Source organism: Pan paniscus, chromosome 3 (genome assembly GCF_029289425.2).
Source record: "Pan paniscus chromosome 3, NHGRI_mPanPan1-v2.0_pri, whole genome shotgun sequence".
NCBI lineage: Eukaryota > Metazoa > Chordata > Mammalia > Primates > Hominidae > Pan > Pan paniscus.
Window position 1 is genome coordinate 36,319,636 of NC_073252.2, and position 20,674 is coordinate 36,340,309.

At 35.5% G+C, this 20,674-nt stretch overlaps 1 protein-coding gene across 9 annotated transcripts in view; it reads right to left on the reverse strand.

Annotated features, from left to right (window-relative positions):
- Window positions 1-20,674, reverse strand: part of ARAP2 (ArfGAP with RhoGAP domain, ankyrin repeat and PH domain 2) — a 219,135-nt gene that overhangs the window by 76,322 nt on the left and 122,139 nt on the right. For all 9 annotated transcript variants that reach the window (XM_055111263.2, XM_034958425.3, XM_003832149.5 and 6 more), the window contains 8 exons: window positions 19,515-19,600; window positions 18,526-18,708; window positions 17,398-17,572; window positions 16,797-16,931; window positions 8,795-8,939; window positions 5,974-6,076; window positions 5,117-5,315; window positions 4,865-4,928 (listed from right to left, as the gene is read on the reverse strand). In XM_055111263.2, the coding sequence (XP_054967238.2) occupies window positions 4,865-4,928; window positions 5,117-5,315; window positions 5,974-6,076; window positions 8,795-8,939; window positions 16,797-16,931; window positions 17,398-17,572; window positions 18,526-18,708; window positions 19,515-19,600 (1,090 nt within the window). The remainder of the gene's footprint in view (window positions 1-4,864; window positions 4,929-5,116; window positions 5,316-5,973; window positions 6,077-8,794; window positions 8,940-16,796; window positions 16,932-17,397; window positions 17,573-18,525; window positions 18,709-19,514; window positions 19,601-20,674) is intronic.

Genomic DNA, 20,674 nt, shown 5'->3' on the forward strand with positions numbered 1-20,674 from the left:
TCCCTCCAGATATCTTTGACAAAGTGACCTCACCAGCTGTCTTGGTTTACTCAATTTCCATTCTTAGTCTGATCTAGTACCTGCCTGTTCACTTCTGCTCTCCCCCAAGTCACCAGATGGACTCCAAATCACTTATCTCATGGAGTATGTATTCTCACTGGGCATGTCCTTCTGTCAGCACTTGACATTTTAAACTGATCCTTCCTTTTTGAGACACCCTCTTCCTGGGCTTTGTAACACTTTGTACTCTCTCTTAGTTTCTGGCCTCACTCTCTGAGGAAACAAGCAGCTACTTTTCCCTGACAAATTCCCCTAACCCAAAATGATGTATAGTCATCAAAGCTCCAACACAGGACTTCTTCCTTTCTCTTTCTACAGAATCACCCTAAGTAATTTCACTTTCTTCCTTCTTTACGCTGGCAACTCCAAAATCTGTATCTCCAATCTGTTAATCTTTTCATGAATACCTTATCCATAAAAAATAACTTTCTCCCATCAATTTATTCTTAGATGTCTTATAAGAATCTCATGCTCAATATGTCTTAAACTCATTATTTCCCAGGCTCTCTCCCAAACCTGCTCCTTTTTCCACTATTTCCTATATGATGTCTACGTAGTCACAGAATACACAAACATATGTTTATGTGTCTACGTAAATAAGTAGATATGAGACTCTGTTTTGCACCATACAGGGTGCTGTGCCTGTCACGTATGTATAGTCTTTGTTCTTGTTCTATCAGGGTTCATAACCTCACATTCTTGGCATCTATTGTGCAGATTCTTTACTTTTATGCACACTGTGGACCTCCTTTCTCTCTACGCCATTTTCAATTAGGTAGGAATTCTATGGACACGTTTTCTAATAATTTTATAAAAATGTTTTCTAGTAAACATTTTTATTTTTCTAATAAATGCTTCAATTTCGAATTCTAGTAACTTATAGTGTCTATCCAGACTCCTAGAACACTTGTTGCTTTATATGCTGAGAAAGATCTCTACAAAGGTATTGGTAAATTAATATTGAACACTTGATTTTTAAAAAAATATTTAAGTTACAAATTGACCTTACTTTAACTTCAAAATGAATTATTTTCCTCAATACCATATAGGCAAAAGAAGGCTGTTTAAGTACTTAAAATGGGGCTTGGCACATGGTAACTGCCCCCATTGTCATCATTGTTATTATCAGATGATTATTGATTTGGAGTAAAAAGGAAAAGCAAGTAAACCAAAGACAGAAGCATGTGATAATATAATTGCTTTTAAATGGTGGGGATGGCACATTAGCTATACGAAGAGATTTACAGAAAATAACTTGGTTATATTTATCCTCACATTTCTCCCACTCCTATTATTACTCTTCACTTTCATAAAAATACTTTCAACATAACTTGTTAGTAACACATGTAGACAAAAACTTTCAATTACCAAAAACGTTATTAACTGTCTGTGACCATTATTTTGGAATTTCATTAGTTTTCTACTTTTCCATGAACTCAAAAACAATATTACAAATGAATTTCATCTCCTGATTTCTGCAGTCCAGCGGTAAGATCAAAACGTACAAAATAATAAAACATTTAGTGCTCTGGCTTCCATATTTTCCATTTATGAGGGGGTGGACTGCATGCAGTAAGCACTAAATAGAATTACATCAAACTGAATCATTCTAATCCATGTTTGCTACATTTTAATTAAAACCTATGTATCATTGGCCAAATACTCCATAGGTTAAAAAAAAGGGTACAAAAATACGTTGGTTATAATAACCTGAAAAAATGAAAAGGATAAACACATTTGTTAAGCTGATACTTGTCTATTTGTTTAAGAACATAAGCTCTGAGGGGTCAGACACCAAGTTTGAATTGTTTACCTTTTTTATTTTCCTGCCATGGAAGTAGCAGTTAGTAGGCATTCCATAAATATTAATAAATGATTGTAAAACTGCATTTATTCCAGTATTTTAATGTCAAATCCTATCTATACCTAATAATTCCTCATTATTTCTGGACATAAAATTAACAATACTCTCACAGTATAGTGAAATCATCATCTAGTACCAAAAATAAGAATCTAAAGTATCATTAACCATAATAATCTAAGAAATAAGTAAAAATGCAAAGTCCTAATTATGCCTAGAAGCTAAAAAACACAATCTGACATAAATATCTAATCAGCAATATGCTCGCTGTATAAAGCTCTTGATGTCGTCCCATGAAGTTGAAGGAAAGGCAGGTTCAGATAACCACTGAAAGTCATTATCCTTGTCACAGCAATAAAAATAATCAAATGAAGGCTTATTTAGCTATATTTTTATATCGCAGTTAAACATTGAACAAGATAAGATTGAACTGCACAGATCCCTTTATACACAGATTTTTCTTTTGCCTCTGCCACCCCCGAGACAGCATGATCAACCTCTCCTCCTCCTCAACCTACATATATAAAGACGACACAGATGAATACCTTCATGATGATCTACTTCCACTTAATGAATAGTAAATATGTTTTCTCTTATGATTTTAATAGCATTTTCTTTTCTCTAGCTTACTTTATTGTAAGAATACAAATAATCTTGCACTATTATAGAGCAAACCATACTGAACCAGTGTAATTAAGAGTTTTTTTAAGCAAATTACAAGAAGCCAAGGGGAAAAAAACCAATTTGTTGAAGAAGAAAGGCAGTTTGAAGATTTCCCAAAGAACTAAAAATAGAACTACCATTTGATCCAGCAATCCCACTACTAGGTATCTATCCAAAGGAAAAAAAAATGGTTCTACCAAAAAGACACCTGAACTCATATGTTTATCACAGCACTATTCACAAGAGTAAAGACGTGGAATCAACTCAAGTGCCGATCAGTGGTTGATGGGCTAAGGAAAATGTCGTCATATATACCATGGAATACTACACAACCATAAATAGGAATGAAGTCAAGTCCTTTGCAGCAACATGGATGCAGCCGAAGGTCCTTATCCTAAGTGAATTAACACAGAAACAGAAAATCAAATACTGCATGTACTCACTTATAAGTGGGAGTTAAACAATGAGTTACATGGAAATAGAGATGGAAATAATAGACACTGAGGACTCCAAAAGTGGGGACCGAAGGGGGCAAGGGCTGAAAAACTACCTATTGGGTGCTACGGTCACTACTTGGGTGATGGGCTCAATAGAATCCCAAACCCTAGCACTACACAATATATCCATGCAACAAACCTGCACATATGTAGATATGTGCCCCTTGAATCCAAAATTAAAAATAAAAGAAACTGTCTTCCTTATTTCTCTGGTATGTCCCTGGCTGCTCCTTCCTAGGCTTCTTTGCGTGATCATCCTCCTATTCTAGACCTTTACATATCGGGGGACCTCCGGCTATGTCTTCAACTCTCTTTTCTATCTATACTCTCTACGAGGTGAACCTGTCCAGTTCCTTGGCAAAATAGCGTCAACACAGTGGTGACTCCCAAATTTATATCTCCAGATACAACCTCTTCACTTAATTTTAGACATGCGTATTCAACTGCTTACTCACCAGATCCACTTTGCCACCAAAGAGACATCTCCGAGCTACCATTCCCAAAACCAAACTCTTGATCTACTGTCTTAAACTTACTAATATCCTACCTCTATTCTCCAAGTATTTGTTCTCTCAAAAAAACAGCACCATAATTCAGTAATTGCTCAGGTCAAAAATTCTGGGATCATCCTTGACTCTTACACTTATCTAATCCATCAGCAGATCTTGACACCTCTAACTTCACGAAACATCCACTCACTCCTATTCTCAGGTAAGTCACTGCTTTCCTGCCCAGCATCCTGACTAAACACCCACTTTCACTTTTGTCCCCCAGAAGCTTATTCATCTGGAGTCAGAGTAATCCTGTAAAAACATAAATCAGACCATTCCACTTCCCAGCTCTCAAACTGAGCAGCTTCCCATCATATTTTGATTAAATTTCAAATATTCACACATCATGACCGATAAGGCCCTACATGATCAGGTTGTGGGTATCTCTGAAATCATTTCTTCCCACTCTCTCTTTCATTCAAATATTCCCAGCCACCACAGCTTCCTTGCAGAACTTGGACATGCCAAGCACAACATACTCTTAGCGTTTTCAAATACCCTTGGCCCTACACCTGAAATACTCTATCTGGATTACTGCAAAGTTTACTTTTTCACTTTATGAAGCTCTTTCATTCAAGATCTCTTTTCTTAGCTAGCAAACACGGATACTATCCCATCAGACTATTTTTATATTGTTTATTTTTCTGTGTAGAATTTAAAATTGATGGACAGAATAGCATGTAATTATTTTTGTCTGCTTACACTGTTTTCCCTAATAATATACATGTTTCATGATGGTAGGGTCTTGTCTGTTTACTCATCATGATATCACCAATACCTTTAAGAGTCCCTGATGCACAGTAGATGCTTAATAGTTACTGAAAACTGAATAAATTCAAGAAATCAAGTTTTAGCTATGCATGACCCACATGCATAGATAATTCAGAATGTAATTTATAGTCATCATATTCTTACAATGAAGATATATTTATAATTACCAAACTGCTTTCCAAATATTTAAATGCAAATGTCACAGAGGAATCTAGGTCTATAGAAAACTATACAATAATTGATCACAATAAGTTTGTCATAAAAATTATAAAAATAGGTAAATATCATTGGTATAGTCTTTCCAAAGAGAGCTAATATATACTATATATGTATATTTATATGATTCAGAAAATTTCAACAGGTTTTAAAATATTGTTTTCTCCCTCAAGATAATAACAAAAAACAAAATCCCACTGCCCAGAGTTGTTGAGATAAAGAATAAAAAGCAAAAAGGCACTTACCTCCCTTTTTCTACCAAGAGTAAAACATCCAGTTTTTCCCCATTTTGAACCATTGTGCTGATTGCTGAAGGGAGAATGAAAAGCAAAAATTTATTTTTTAAAACACTACAATAAACACCCATTAAGACACAAATATTAATACTGCTTAGTCATAAGTTTGGGAGTAAGCCATCAAGATCTTACTAAAGGCTATCATTATTGTATGCAATAAAGAAAAGTGTTCCAAAGATAAGGGAAGAAAAAAGCTCTTACTTAGCTCTTGCAGTCTTCTTAAGTGCATTCTATCTCCCTGAACTTCTTGCATTTGAAGGCAAAAATGCAAGCTGGATTTGTCCATAGCAAACCAGCCTTTTCTCCACTGATCCAGGGCATGGCAGTCTTTGTAGAAGAGTTGACCAATCAAATCATAGTCAGCTTCTGTTAAGTTTTCAGCAAATAAGGGAACAAAATGCTGTTAAAACAAATACAAAAAAGTAATAAAGACAGTGAAAATAGGAAATCCCTTCCCTATCTACTGATATGAGAGAAGGTAGACAAATTATCTTAGTTTTTCGATTTTAAAGATTCAAAGGTAACTCCAAATTCAAAACAAGTAAACTTGCTATCAGTCTTAAAACTGAACAACTATAATGCATTTTCAAATGGCAGCATCTTAAACCATTTTTCTTGCTATGTATAGAGTTGAAACTGCAAGACATTCTCTTAACTGATTTGTGGAACTTTTCAAAATGTCAACCTTCAGCATTTTTCTCCATTTATATATTTTCCTGAATCTGCTCTTTTCTCCTTTGTGTATACCTTGAATAAAATATCTACCTATAAAAAGACTTACACAGAAATGATTTTACAATATTGAGAATCTCCTATCCATCAAAAACATGGCCTTAATTTGAAGAATGATTTCTCCAAGTCTTACTTTAATTTCTTCCCTGCTTAAGGCTCCTAGAAGGTAGCTACCTCTTTTGACTACTTTTTTTGAAAATCTAATGAAGTATGAACTTTATTCCTACAATCTTATATAAAACTTTCATGGACCCCTGAAGCTCAAACACAGACTCCCAGTTCACAATCTTCTCTGGATTTAGAGCAGTAACATAATATTTAAATACCTTGGCTATTGCCTCTGTCCATTTTCTTTGAGCTTGAGATGTTTCAGCTCCAAATAAAAACACACGTTCTGAGGGTAAATAGATCTCAAAGATAAAGATGGGCCTAAAACACACACAAATAAAAAGATACTACCAGTTATGTTTAGCTCTTAAGAAAATGAATAACACAAAGGTCATGTTTTAAATTAAATTCCTTTTAAAATAAACTAATGCTGTGAAATCATCCTATTAGATTCTGTTAATGGTTTGCATTTTATTCAAATGAGGTAAATGGAACACACTGGATTGGACAAAAGGAATATTTTGTATAATCACTTAATCATTCTATTGTATAACTTTGTTTACGCCCTGGACACTCATCAGTTGACTGATGTAGCAAAGGGCTCTCCTCGGTCTCCTCTTCCCTCTCTCACCACTCCTTCTTGAATTACTCTGACCAACTGTTCAAAGCAAACATTGCTCAAACAGTTTTTAACCCTCTTCTTGTCTAACTTCAAATGGTCCCAGTCACACAGCAGGTTCCCTCCAGAACACAAACACATCAAGCATTAAATCTTACAGTTTTCCTAAGAAAGATAAATTTTCCTTTCATCATCTCAACTTAACCCAAATTCCTTATTCTTACTATAGATCAAATTAAAGTGACATCCCATGCTCTGAATTCTTTCCTGAGTTCCTCATTCACAACTCCACTTATTTCTTAGCACATGCTAAGTATGTGTGCTATTCTTACCTAAAAATCTCAAAATACCCTATGCTAAAGTCATCTTCCTTTCTCCTCTTTTCCACCCCAAGCCTGTTGTATCCCCTTCATGTCCTAATTTAGAAGCATCACAATCAATCTCATCACAACAAGCTCAAAACCCTTGAGTGTAACTTGTTCTTCCCCTTAACATCAACTCTTGTCCAGTCAGTCATTTAATCTTAGCAGTTCACCCTCTTCCTCTAGTTAAATTCCCAACAATTAGTCTCTTCCTCCAATCTCCCTACCACTTCTTCCAGCTCTCTTCCTAAAATATGTCTATATAAATCTTCAGTGCCTACATTATTGAGGTCATACTCTCCAATGTGCTATTTGAGGCAATTCAGCAAGAATTTTATGGCAACAATTATTTTTTAACCACATCTCATTGTAGATACTTTCTCTCTGCATAGCTACTTGTATCAGTAATGTTATCAAGAATATTTTAAACATATTAATATACTGATATAAACTAGTATTCTTTTTCTATATTTCATTTACTACTTAGTAACTTAATATATAGAATCCACTTATTTTAACATTCCATAAGTCATATTACATTGAATAATCATTTAGAGTAAAAGCACTATTAAAACAAAAACAAGTCAATTAATAATCAGTTTTGTTCACATCAAAAATCAAATCAGATTTACTATAAAATAAGTCATCTCGGCCGGGCGCGGTGGCTCACGCCTGTAATCCCAGCACTTTGGGAGGCCGAGGCGGGCGGATCACGAGGTCAGGAGATCGAGACCATCCTGGCTAACACGGTGAAACCCCGTCTCTACTAAAAATACAAAAAATTAGCCGGGCGTGGTAGCGGGCGCCTGTAGTCCCAGCTACTCGGGAGGCTGAGGCAGGAGAATGGCGTGAACCCGGGAGGCGGAGCTTGCAGTGAGCCGAGATCGCGCCACTGCACTCCAGCCTGGGCGACAGAGCGAGAATCCGTCTCAAAAAAATAAAAAATAAATAAATAAATAAATAAGTCATCTCAACTAGTCATCATAAAATAAAGGTAATATGTTCAATGTAGTTTTATGTAAATAACAGCTTTGCAAATCTCTTCCCTTTCTCATATAAAAATCTTATTTAAAACCTATGCTCCTATAAAACTTTTTTCAGATTTTAATATCAATGTTTTTCATTAATTACATCAAAAAACATGATAAGACACTTTCACACCAAAGATCTCAGATGGCCTCCTTTTAAAGTCCTGACAGAGATTTATTTAAACCATAGTAGATGTGAGTCAAATATATTACATAAATAATGCTTAATCTATTCATTGTTACTTTTTTCTGACCATTAAATTAACAAATAGCTCTTTAAGAGATTTAGCATTTCAATATGCTACTAAATATTGTTTATTTTAATGTGAACAGATCATCATAGAATATTCTCCTTTCTTACCTGTTTTAATTATGATACTCATTAAACGAATAAATGAATTTTACCACTAGTCCACTATTTTAAATAATAAGTAACAAAATTAAATGACTATAATGGTCATAAGTGATATGCTATACATTTACATAAGATTTGGCCAGGCACGGTGGCTCACGCCTGTAATCCCAGCATTTTGGGAGGTCGGGGTGGGCGGATCACTTGAGGTCAGGAGTTTGAGACCAGCCTGGCCAATATGGTGTAACTCCATCTCTACTAAAAATACAAAAATTAGCTGGGTGTGGTAGCACGTGCAATCCCAGTTACTCGGGAGGCTGAGGCAGGAGAATCACTTGAACCCAGGAGGCGGAGGTTGCAGTGAGCCGAGATCGCCTACTGCACTCCAGTCTGGGTGATAGAGTGAGACTCCATCTCAAAAAAAAAAAAAAAATTACATAAGATTTGATTCGAAGATGCTAGCACTTCATATTACCTACTATAAATATTTTAGTCTTCCTACTTTATAGTGAATTCCCAAAAGAAATTTCAGAAGGTGCAAGATAAGTAAGCTTCAAAAACCATTCAACCCTTCTATTAGAAGCAACTAAAGAACTAAAATGATAACAAAACTCTCATTACCTGTTATAATTATCTGAAAATACCTTTTACCTCCTAATTGTGTAATGACAGACCTACCCAGTATTTAAATAGAAGTCCTCTTTGTGTATAGCCAGGCAGATAACTTCATTGATATTAATGGTGCCATTAGGTGTGGTAGACTTATCATTTTCATAGTAACTCAAGAAGCCTCCTTCCAAAACACACCATTTTTTATTTGTCTCTAAGAATTTGAAACAAAACACATAACAAATTGAGCTAATCACGAATCCAATTTTAAAAACAAAAACATACTTCTAAATAATGGCTGGATGCAAGTAAATAAATTTATTAATTTCCTATTTCACATAAAGTATATGTTATTGCTGGGTGAGATATAAAGTTGTCACATTCTCTGCTCTCCAAAGAATTTACAATCTAGTAGCAAGGAATGTACAAAACAAAAATGACTGTGACATTGATAACCAGAGAAGGCAGAGCTGTAAAGAGGTTGCTGAAAAACAACTCTGAAGCTGCAAAGAATGAAATGTCTGTAGAGTATTAAAAGGAAAACAAAAACGTAGCATGAAAAGTGAGACTGCAGCTTATGGTAGGTATGCAAAGGAAGAAGGATCAGAATCTGCAGGGCCCTTAATGCTTGTTCAGAAGATTTCAAATTCATCTTATACTGAAGTCAGCACATTACCAACTGCAGGCTAAATCAGAACATCACCTAAAATATAGATTAGATCTACAGACATTAAGACTACCTAAGGTCTATATATTAGATATAATGGATAAAGTCTATATATTAGATAATTTCTGAAGCTGGATTACTGTTCTGTGGTTACTTTAGGGCATTATTTATAAAAGCCTTTCTTTTTAAGAAATGCATACTGAATTACTAAAGGTAAAGTGGTATCATGTCTGCAACTTACTTTTAAGTGTGCATATAAAGTGTGAGATAAATAAATATATACCCGTATATACATACATATGATACATATGTATGTGTATTATACATAGGCATATATATACACATAGAAAGAAAAATACAGCAAATGTAAAATGCTAATAATTGATACATCTGGGTAAAATGTATATGAGAATTATTTGAGCTATTCTTAGAACTTTTCTGTAAGTCTCAAATTATTAGTCAAACTAATTTAAAAGTTTAAGATATATTAAACTAATTTCAAATTTTTCCTTTAGCATATGATTAGAATCTTAGGTGGGTGTGGGGGTGACATGGAAGAAAATAAGACAATATATTTGGCTTCAAAAAACAATCACAAGGAGTAACCATTAAAACAGTGACACCTAGAGAGCTAGATAGGACACAGTATTCTGAAAATGAATTACCAAATGAAAAGTCCAATCATAACTGGCAGAAGCAAATAGCATAAACGAATCCTTTATGGACACTGGAAAAGAAAGTTAACAGAGACCAAAGCAATTCCTGGTCAAAGGTGAAATATAATTCCAGGGCCCTCAAATCCTGAGTCACAGTGTACGTCCTGCACAGTTAGATAAAAATCATGAAAAGCCACAATTTTTAAATGAACACTCATTGTGAGTTTCTAAAATATAAGAAAAGGTAAAGTCAAAATACGAATCAAAGGGAGTTTGGAAGTAATTTCAAAACAATGTATTCAGATGTCTAGAAGAATCTTCGTAAGAGAATAAATAAAAAATGCATAATTATTCAGTACATAGATAATCACTGGCATAGATTAGGAGATCCACCCCTGTTCTCAGGCAGCTTATAATCCAATGAAAGGGGAGATGTGTCCAAAATGATAATCAGCAGGTTGTCTCTTTAGTAGATTAGAAGCATTCAAGGAGGTAAGCCCCCCCACCATACTGAAGTGATAAAAAAAAAACTGCAAAGAAAAATGTCTATAAAATAATCCCTTATGATTTAGGAGCCATGTTTCTAAAGTAGCAAAAAATGCATTCAGAGCTACAATCCTTCCATAATATCAGGAAAGAACAGTATGAGGGTAGTCATAGAAAGGTGAAACTGCAAAAACCCTATTTGCCCAGAGAATCAGATTACACGTGAAGTTGGGAAATGGGAAACAAGATTGCAGGTTCATGGCAGAGGCCAGACCCTAAGAGTCTCACTTGACAGGTGTTCAGGAGTTTGTGCCTCTCTCACTTAGACAAGTGGGAGCCATTCAAAGGTCTTAAACAAACAGTGCCAAATGAATTAAGCATAACATAAATGTGACTGCAGATCTCATTATGTAAATTCTAATGGGAAACAAATGACAGATCTCTTTAAAAGGGTATGTACAAACTCATTTTCAGTTAGAATAATAAGCTTGAGGAGAGTCAGTCCTGTAGCATTTTCATTTCTGTAACCATTTCTTAGCTTTATTTTTGTAAGTGAAATGGGCCAGAAGTCAGACAAGGCAGGTGCATGTATTGTCTTTGAGGGTTTATAATAACAAAGCTGTGACAGGAAATCGTGACATTCCCATTGATATGGGAAGCAATTTAAAGGTTTAACAAGATTATGTTGAATGATACTGGTCTGTTTGGGCCAATTTAGATATTCACTCCTAAATCTGACTTTGAGAAATGTCGGTACCCTCCATGAAACCCTCTCTGCTCCACAAGTCATTTTAATTGTTAAAGGAAGCTGTCTACCAACATAAAATTGGGGCCACAGAATGAATGACACTCAGGACTTAGCTGTTCCATAAACAGGAACTTATATGTAAGATGCAAGTAAAGTTAGTGGATTGGCAAGAGGGATTATTCATTCTTTCAATTCAATCTTCATGTTGAGATCAGTGAAGAAAAACATTACGACAGGATTTACTCAAGCACAGGTAAAGAACTCCCCAGAGGTGACCCACTGAAATGCTACCATGGAATGATATGCATAATATAGTTGGATACCTTGATTGTCAGCTACAGCATACAGGACAACATACCTAAACTCAAAGGCTAACTGGAAGCCAGGGGAAACTGTTTAAACATAAGCCCTTCACTGCTCCTCTTCTTCATCATCATCATCATATTTATGTGCCATGCACTGTTCTACATATTTTACATGCTTTAACTCATTGAATCCTCAGACCAACCCAATTATGTCAGTTATATTGTGCCCCTTCCTTGTACCCTTTTCACTGGCACATAACAGTTAATCGACATTCCTGAGGTCACACTAAGTATTTAGCATCAGAGCTGGGGAAGGAACTCCATGCAATTGGGTTCTGAAAGTTGCTGCTTTAACCTAACAGGCAGGTGGGTTCTGGAAGCTGCCCTCTTTATGCTTGCAAACAGTTACTCACTGTATCTGTTATATGCTTGAACTATAAACATTCAACTCAAAAAATGTATTACAGTAAAGAATGTGTACAATACATCTGAGGTAGTTAAGACAAAACTATTATTTTTGAAACTATGAATTTGCTTCATGTTGAGGAATTTCCTAAATTAATAGTATTCGGCACCCACTACAAACAGTAAGATACATTAGTAATCCTTTTCATTTAAAATACATGTGATTTAGCCTTGGAAAAACATGTTTAAGCTATACAATCCAGGATTTCACAGAACAAAATATCTTCAAAATTCCTCAATGCTAATTTACAAAGTTAAATATAAACAGAAATAGAATTTCTAGTAATCCAAATCAACCACTTTCTTTTTGAAAATCAAATACTATGTAAACAAATCAAGGTAAGATATCAAGGGAAAAAATATGGTTGAGGTGGGAAAAGGGAAAACAAAACCAGGATGCTATTATTCAACTGTGTACTTAGGTTCAACAAAAGCAATCCATCTTTCTTTTCATGAACACTAAATTGAAAAGGAAAAAAAAAAAGAAAGAAAAATACAGATCAGTCTTTATAACCAGAGGCTAGAAAAACTTCAAATCTTAAAAACCTGAACTGACAATTTGAAGCCTCTGTAACTCTGGGACTGCATGCATTTTATTCCCAGACTTTTGTCTTTGTTTTTAATCATTTTGCTCTATGGCTGTCCTGACAAGTGCTGATGGAGTGGTAGCATCCAGGTGCTTGCTTTCAGAGGCAAAGGTGACAACCACACTTTAATCTCTAAAACTCATAGGTGGGAACTGAACAATGAGATCACATGGACACAGGAAGGGGAATATCACACTCTGGGGACTGTGGTGGGGAGGGGGGAGGGGGAGGGATAGCATTGGGAGATATACCTAATGCTAGATGACGAGTTAGTGGGTGCAGCAAACCAGCATGGCACATGTATACATATGTAACTAACCTGCACAATGTGCACATGTACCCTAAAACTTAAAGTACAATTAAAAAAAAAACTTTCCAAATAATTCATTTTTTCCCATAAATCTGATGTTCAACAGAAACAACACTATTGCACAAACTTCAAGGGTGAAAAAGAAACAAAATCAGAAGTTTTTCTGGATAGTTCAACTTTTCCTGTTTATTTGTAGATAGGGGCTTTCTGCACAAAATATGCTTTGTGCCAGCAATTATATCTTTTTATCCACAGATCAAAACAAAAATATTGATATATGAGTCACCCATTTACACTAGTAGTAACTTCCCTAAAAAATGATTGTTCATTCATTCCACAAATATTTATCATGTCCTACCATGTGCTGACACTGTTTGGGGTATCAAAGATTTGATAATCCTTGACAAGCTAGAAAAAGCTGATGCCTCATTGAGCTTTCACTTCAGGGGGAAAGAGTAACAAATAAATGGAAACAGGATCATCTCCATGTGATCAGTGGTAGAACAAATATACACAGCATCCTATGAAAGAGAAGGGCTGGCAGTGGGCTCACACTTTAGCAGGGTGCCAGAGAGGCCTCACTAACTAGGGGGCACTGAATTGATTCCTGAATAAGAAGAAGGAACCAGACTGAGGGAAGTGCCCTCTTTGCATAGGGAACAGCAGGTGAAAAGGTCCAGAAGAGGCAGAAAAGGACTTGGCATGTTCCAGGAATAAGGAGGAAACCAGTGCAGCCAGGCAAGTAACCATGTAGAGGACCACACCACCATGGAGAAGAATAACAGTAGATGCAGGAGATGAAGGGAGGGAGGTACAAGAAGGTCTTTTTTATTTATTTTTATTTATTTATTTTTTTTTTTGAGACTGAGTCTCGCTCTGTCTCCCAGGCTGGAAGTGCAGTGGTGCAATCTCGGCTCACTGCACGCTCTGCCCCAGGTTCATGTCATTCTCCTAAAAAGGTCTTTTAGGTCACAATAAAAAATAAGGTTATATTCTGGAATGAGGAGCCAGTAAGTATACTTGAGCAATGGAATTACATGATCAGTTTTCCTGTTTGGTTGTTGTTGTTTACTTTTAGAAGACAGGGTCTTCCTATGTAGCCCAAGCTGTGTTCAAGCAATCCTCCTACCTCAGCCTCCTGACTACCTGTGTGATTTCCATTTTTAAAGATAATTGGCTGGGCACAATGGCTCATGCCTGTAATCCCAGCACATTGAGAGGCTGAGACAGGCAGATTACTTGAGGTTAGGAGTTCGAGACCAGCCTGGTCAACATGGTGAAATCTCATCTCTACTAAAAATACAAAAATTAGCTGGGTGTGGTGGTGGATGCCTATAATCCCAGATATCCAGGAGGCTGAAGCAGGATAATAACTTGAACCCAGGAGGCAGAGGTTACAGTGAGCTGAGATTGTGCCACTGCATTCCAGCCTGGGTGACAGAGCAAGAGAAAGAAAAAGGAAGGAAGGAAAGAAGGAAGGAAGGAAGGAAGGGAGGGAGGGAGGGAAAGAGAGAGAGAGAGGGAGGGAGGGAGGGAGGGAGGGAGGGAGAGAGAGAGAGAGAGAAAGAAAGAAAGAAAGAAGAAATGAAAGAGAAGAAAGAAAGAAAAAGGAAGGAAGGAAGGAGGGAGGAAGGAAGGAAGGAAGGAAAACAAAGATAAGCCTCTTTTTTGGAGACAGTTTTGAAGGGAAGCTAGGGTAAATACAGAAAGACAATTAAGGAAGGCACTGCAGCACAGGTAGGTCAGGATGGTGACTGTGGCTGGGAGGACTTCAGTGGAAATGAAGAGTAGCCAACTGCTTCAAGATCTATTTTGAGTTTGAAATGACAGAATTTGCTGGTAAATTGGATGGAAGATATTAAGACAATCAAAGAATACCCTGCCAGATTATGTTCACTAAAATCATTGCTATTGAATTATACAGACAAAATACAAAAGCTCACTTTTGTATTACCTAAAATGCAATGTTTTAAAATGGAAAAATATCCCTAGTTAAATTACATATACAGATAACGCATCAGTTTCTTTTTTAAATAAATTTTAACCAAAAATCCATTGTTAATATATTCAAAAAAGGAATTATTTAGTTACAATTGTTTATTACATCAATGAGGTACTCAAGTAAATTTAAAAACCAATCTGTTTCAAGAAAATATTAAAGAAGACTAGTAAGTTTATAAATATTATAACCACAATTGCCAAAAAATAAAATAAAGCTTATTTTTAACCTGCAGAATGCTTACAACATATTGAAAAGCCTTAGGAAGAAAATCTCGTGTTTCAATCCCCATTTGATCTTTATAAAAGTTAAGTGGTTTGAAGAGTAAGTCTGTGATATCCCAGTATTTAGAAGAAACATTCTCCTAAACTTTTCTGAAAGTACCGTAATTATTTTGATGATTGATATAGTCAATTCACAGACTGTCCAAGAACTTTCATCTTCTGATCACTTATCTTTTAACTACTTAGGGATAATACTGACAGTAAAAATGGAAGAAAAAAAAAACTCAGTAAAATCTGACATTTATTATTGGTTAGGCTGAGTAAAGGATGACAAAAACCAATTGTCGAAAGAACCAAAAACATCTAATTCAAAGGATAAAAATGCTCTGCCATTCTACTGTCATCTGGCTGTCACGCTTTGACCAAAGCCAAAGTGCTCCTGTAACAATGATAACACAAATCAGGTGTAAAATTCTGCTTCACGCCGAGCTTCGCTATTCAGGTGAAAACTGACATCACATCAATGATCTTGCAGACTTTCATGAGGATTACAATTAATGTATATAAAGTATCTAAAGCCATGCCTTACACATAGTACATACTCACTCACTACAGGACAGCTATTCTTTTCAGGAAAATCTAATAATGCATAGTTAATCCCAACATAATTCTGCTTTAGGATATATTATATATATATATATATTTGGAAATAAAGCTTTTATATTGAAATAAGAACTTCAAATCACATATATGAGGATTAACACTCTACAGTGAGTTTGTCATCCTATCATTCTTTTGATTGAGTAATATCACTGAACTATACCACCTAGTGAATTAATACTAGGCTCCCGAGCCTGATCAATGGCCACCATCAATTGGCATGTACAGCTTAATCTCTCTTACACTCTTTGTTACAGTAAGGCAGACTGCATTATATTTTCCTGCCTATATTTCTTAGATTTGTTCCAATGTATATACATGAGCATAAGGACTGTGTCTTGGTCATTTCTAAAATCCCGATACCTAGCATTGGTTTGACACAAGGAGTTGGAAGGATAAATGAATAAATGCCCCATTGTAACTCTGCTCAGATAATTCCCCAAACCTAGAATATATTGTTAAATCAGATTCCCATCATTTTTTGAAACCAAGCTTAAGTTTTATTTTACTTAAACACACACACACACTTTTCATCAGAAAAAAAAAAACTGAACTATTTGATATTACTTAGTACTCTAATTGAATATGTACTAAAACCCTGCATTTCTTCCTATGTGTTCACATTTATCTACATTATCTGGTGAGCCAGTTGGGGTGTCCATCCCTAAGGAAAGGGGCTGAGTTATAAAGGAATAACCTTTATAACTTGAAACAGAATTGGTTAGCCTTAAGGTAGACATAAGTGAATTCTGTTGAGAATTCACTCAGCATTCCAACCAATGGTAAATCCCTGCTGCAGTACATGAAATAATATTTGTACCTAGAAGCGTTTATAAATCCTCAAAAATATCTCTACTTGGAGATCAAATCTAACATCTCAAAAAAATCAAAATCTAAACCTAATTGTTTTGATAATGGAATAAAGTTTTTATCCGATAATATCTAAAAGGAATAGAAAAAATACCTTCAAGCAGTTTTTTCTCTGAAGAGAGTTTAGAAGCAGCAGAAGGAGCTTGATATAAAAAGTCACAGAGGAATGTGGACTGGGAAGACTCTTGACTTAATACACCCTCGGAATGAATATCATGTTGAGGGAAATCTAGAAAAATTAAAGAAATAAGGCACAAGAAATCTAAAATGTAAATAATTTTCCTTTTGTTTATAATATGTACATGAGTTTTGAGCTAGAAGAAAAACTACTACAAATTTACCAAAGAATAATTACAGAGATACTTATTTTACTTTGCATAAAATTTGCAAATAAGCACTTAAGTCATATTTATTATTCATATATGAAAATCGGATTTAATGTTGGTGGAAATGATTATGTGGGATTAGCTATTTTAATCTTCCATTTATAAGATTACGGGAACATAAAAGATTGACTTCCTAAACTTTTCATTGAAATGATATAAAAAATAGTCTTAGGCATCTCCATCTTTTTGGTAATTACATTTTTCTTCATTCTGATGGTTTCTCTTGTTTGAAAAATCAATAGATTTATGCTTCAGTCCTTTTACGGATCTATCAGAAGAGACTAGGTTAATGAAGAGACAGTGACGAACCTGAGAATTTGTTATGGTAGAGAAATTCCATTTGCAGACTTTGCCCAGCTTTCTTGGCTAGCAGATAGGGGGTGCTATGCACGGGGTCTCCGGTAGCACACATGACATCTGCTCCACTGAACAGCAACGCCATTGTTTCTAGAACATCCGGTTTCACTACAGCAGCACATAGAGCCTGGTCATTAAAAGAAAATATACATCTTAAGGAAAGAAAATAAGATTCTAGCTATTAAAATGAGTGAAAGTCTGATAATTTCATGTATGGGATAAAGTCTGTATTCCTTTTATCCTAAGGCGGCTAATAATAATTATGCCATGAATTAGGCAATAGGCACAAAAGGCCTGGTTTATGTGAATTTAAATTACAACCCAAGACCTCCAGGTCTCAATTCATTGTTTGGTTGCTATGATGTTCCTTCTAAACCTAATCCATCATACTTGCTTTGGAAGACATTTTTATGCTTACATACTATGATAATGACTGATGCGCAGAGAATCAAAATATTTCAATATAATAATGAAGTAACCATTAAGTGTTTTTCATGTGAATGTTAATATATATTTTCCAATCTAATCAGGAGCTGCAGAATATTTGAATTATTAAGTGCTATGGGAAATTGAAAGATGAGTGCAAAGCAAATTCAGGATCTTCCCCTCAGGGGCCAAGGATAGGAAGGAGGAAGAACAGTGAGAAGGAGGCAATAAAAATTATTATTGACTTATGTTATATATCATCTTTGTACAAACAATAGGAACTGTTAGAATCCTTTTTTTTTCTTTTGCCTTGAAATAATAAGCTGCCTCTACATCTCTTCTCATCCTTTCTTCCCACATTATATCAGTCCTCAGACTTCACTTTACTGGATCCCATTTGCTTCCAAATCCTCAGATTGTGGCAACAAGAGTTAGCAGGAAACTTCAATTATGGAGGAAGAATTTATGCTCTTTTGACAATGAATCCTTAAATGAAACAAGGGGGAAACCACTGAAATAATGTCACAAAAGGAAATAAAATAAAATTAATAATTTTGTCAGATAGTATAAAATTTTTTACTTTTTCTCAAGAATCTTGGCACATCATTAAAAAGACATTAAAATCCATGTCTGCTGTTATGTTTAATTGAATACCTTATTTAATTCTTCTTTGGTGAGAGATGCCAAAAGAGTTTTTCTGAATTTTCCTTCTTTATATTTCTGAGTAATAAAGTTTTTTCTCTTTTCTACTGGTGAGTCCATATGTAATTCTTCATCCTTTTGAAGATTACCAGCCCAAAAGTCATTTGCTCTTTTGTTTCCAATGACAATAAAAAGCTGAATTGTCAAAAAAAAAAAACCCATAATATATCAGTTCATAAAATGTATTTGAATCTGCAGGAAACTGAATTATATTACAAATTAAAGCATAACTTAGTATAAAATACAGGAAAACACATGAAAGACTCAACTATTCCAGAAAAAGGAAGTATGAAAGCAGATACTATGATCAGTTTTTAATACAGCCTACCTACTCTAAATAATGGAGAAAAATTAGCTTGGAAAGAATTGCAAACAACACAAATTGTAGCAAAAGTATTTTCATTCTTTGACACTCAAACTGAGACAGCTTCACTTTAAGTGGCCGAGTAGGTGGGCTAATGCTGTCTGAAGTGCTTGGTGGTGGAACAAGGAGCCAAAAATGGAGACAGGACACAGCAAAGTACCCTCGATCACAGTTAATGACAGAGTACGGCCAAGGTAAAAACAGTAAATTTTTCCAAATGTTTTCATTCACTCTCCTATTATTTTACCCATTTTGGGTTTAAAACACACACACACACACACACACACACACACACACACACACACACTTCTAGCATTAAAAAAAAAAACAAGCTGGCAAACCTTTCTAAGTACTTATTAAGGATCTTCTATACTTTTAAAATAACTATCTCATTTAGGAAGCATTCTCAAAGAGTTACTACTATCAAAAAGGCTATAAGCCACTTTCATAATGTGGTGAGAACTTTATCAAACAGCCCCGAGAAAAATTCCTGCCACCCAAACCCACAGCAAACCTCCTCCCAGTCTCTGCAAACTGAACCCCTACCACAACCCCATTCAGGTTAAATAGGACTCACCTCGATGAGTTCATTGCTCCAAATGCTAGCATCCATTTTTAGACTTCTAACCTTGGAATCTTTTGGTCCTAAAGATCTATGCTGTCCTAGAGTCAAAACACAATTGCATTTCTAATTTAATTTGTATGTAAATTTATTTTACCTTGTTTTGAAAGAAAGTGCATATGTCTGTGTATGTTCGTTGCGTATCTTCTCAACTTAAAACACACCAATACCTGCTTTCCTCAATAACAAGATGACAAGAGCACTAACAGTAGTGGTGAGAATTAGACAAATCGCAGCTGGCTACAATAAGAACAGCAGCAATCATCATCAGCATCTGCACTGACAAAAAAAAAAAAAAAAAAAAAACTACACGGCCGGGCGTGGTGGCTCACGCCTGTAATCCCAGCACTTTGGGAGGCTGAGGCAGGCGGATCATGAGGTCAGGAGATCAGACCATCCTGGCTAACAGGGTGAAACCCCGTCTCTACTAAAAATACAAAAAATTAGCCGGGCGAGGTGGCAGGCACCTGTAGTCCCAGCTACTCGGGAGGCTGAGGCAGGAGAATGGCGTGAACCCGGGAGGCGGAGCTTGCAGTGAGCCCAGCTCTTGCCACTGCACTCCAGCCTGGGCCACAGAGCGAGACTCCGTCTCAAAAAAAAAAAAAAAAAAAAAGAACTACACTTACTTAAAAATATATATATATGTGCATGAGTGCATATGTACAGACACATGTATAAATATTTCCTCATTTGGTAATCAGCTAGAAATAGGCCACTGAAAACCTTTTGTAAAGCTTGCTAAAACCCCACATATGTAAATGCAGATAATATTTCTTTACTGTTACAAAAACTTGACTATTGAAAAACTAGTTACATGTCTAATAAGTGTGTACTTAAAAATCTGACATGAATACTTTATTCAGCAAATATGTCTGGAAGAGAGTAAGAGCCCAGAATTTTATTACTGTCAATTCAATTGTGCTGTATAAATCATCACTCAGTCATCACTGAGCAACCAGGCTATGTCAGATTATTTCAAAGCTGAGAAGGAAAAAAAGTGTACAGTCCACTATCCTTGATCTTAAGGGCCCTTTGTCTAATGAACAACGAATGTTCATTCCTTTCCCTACAATAGGTAAGAAGTTCTTGTCTTTTTTTTTTTTTAAGTAGAAACT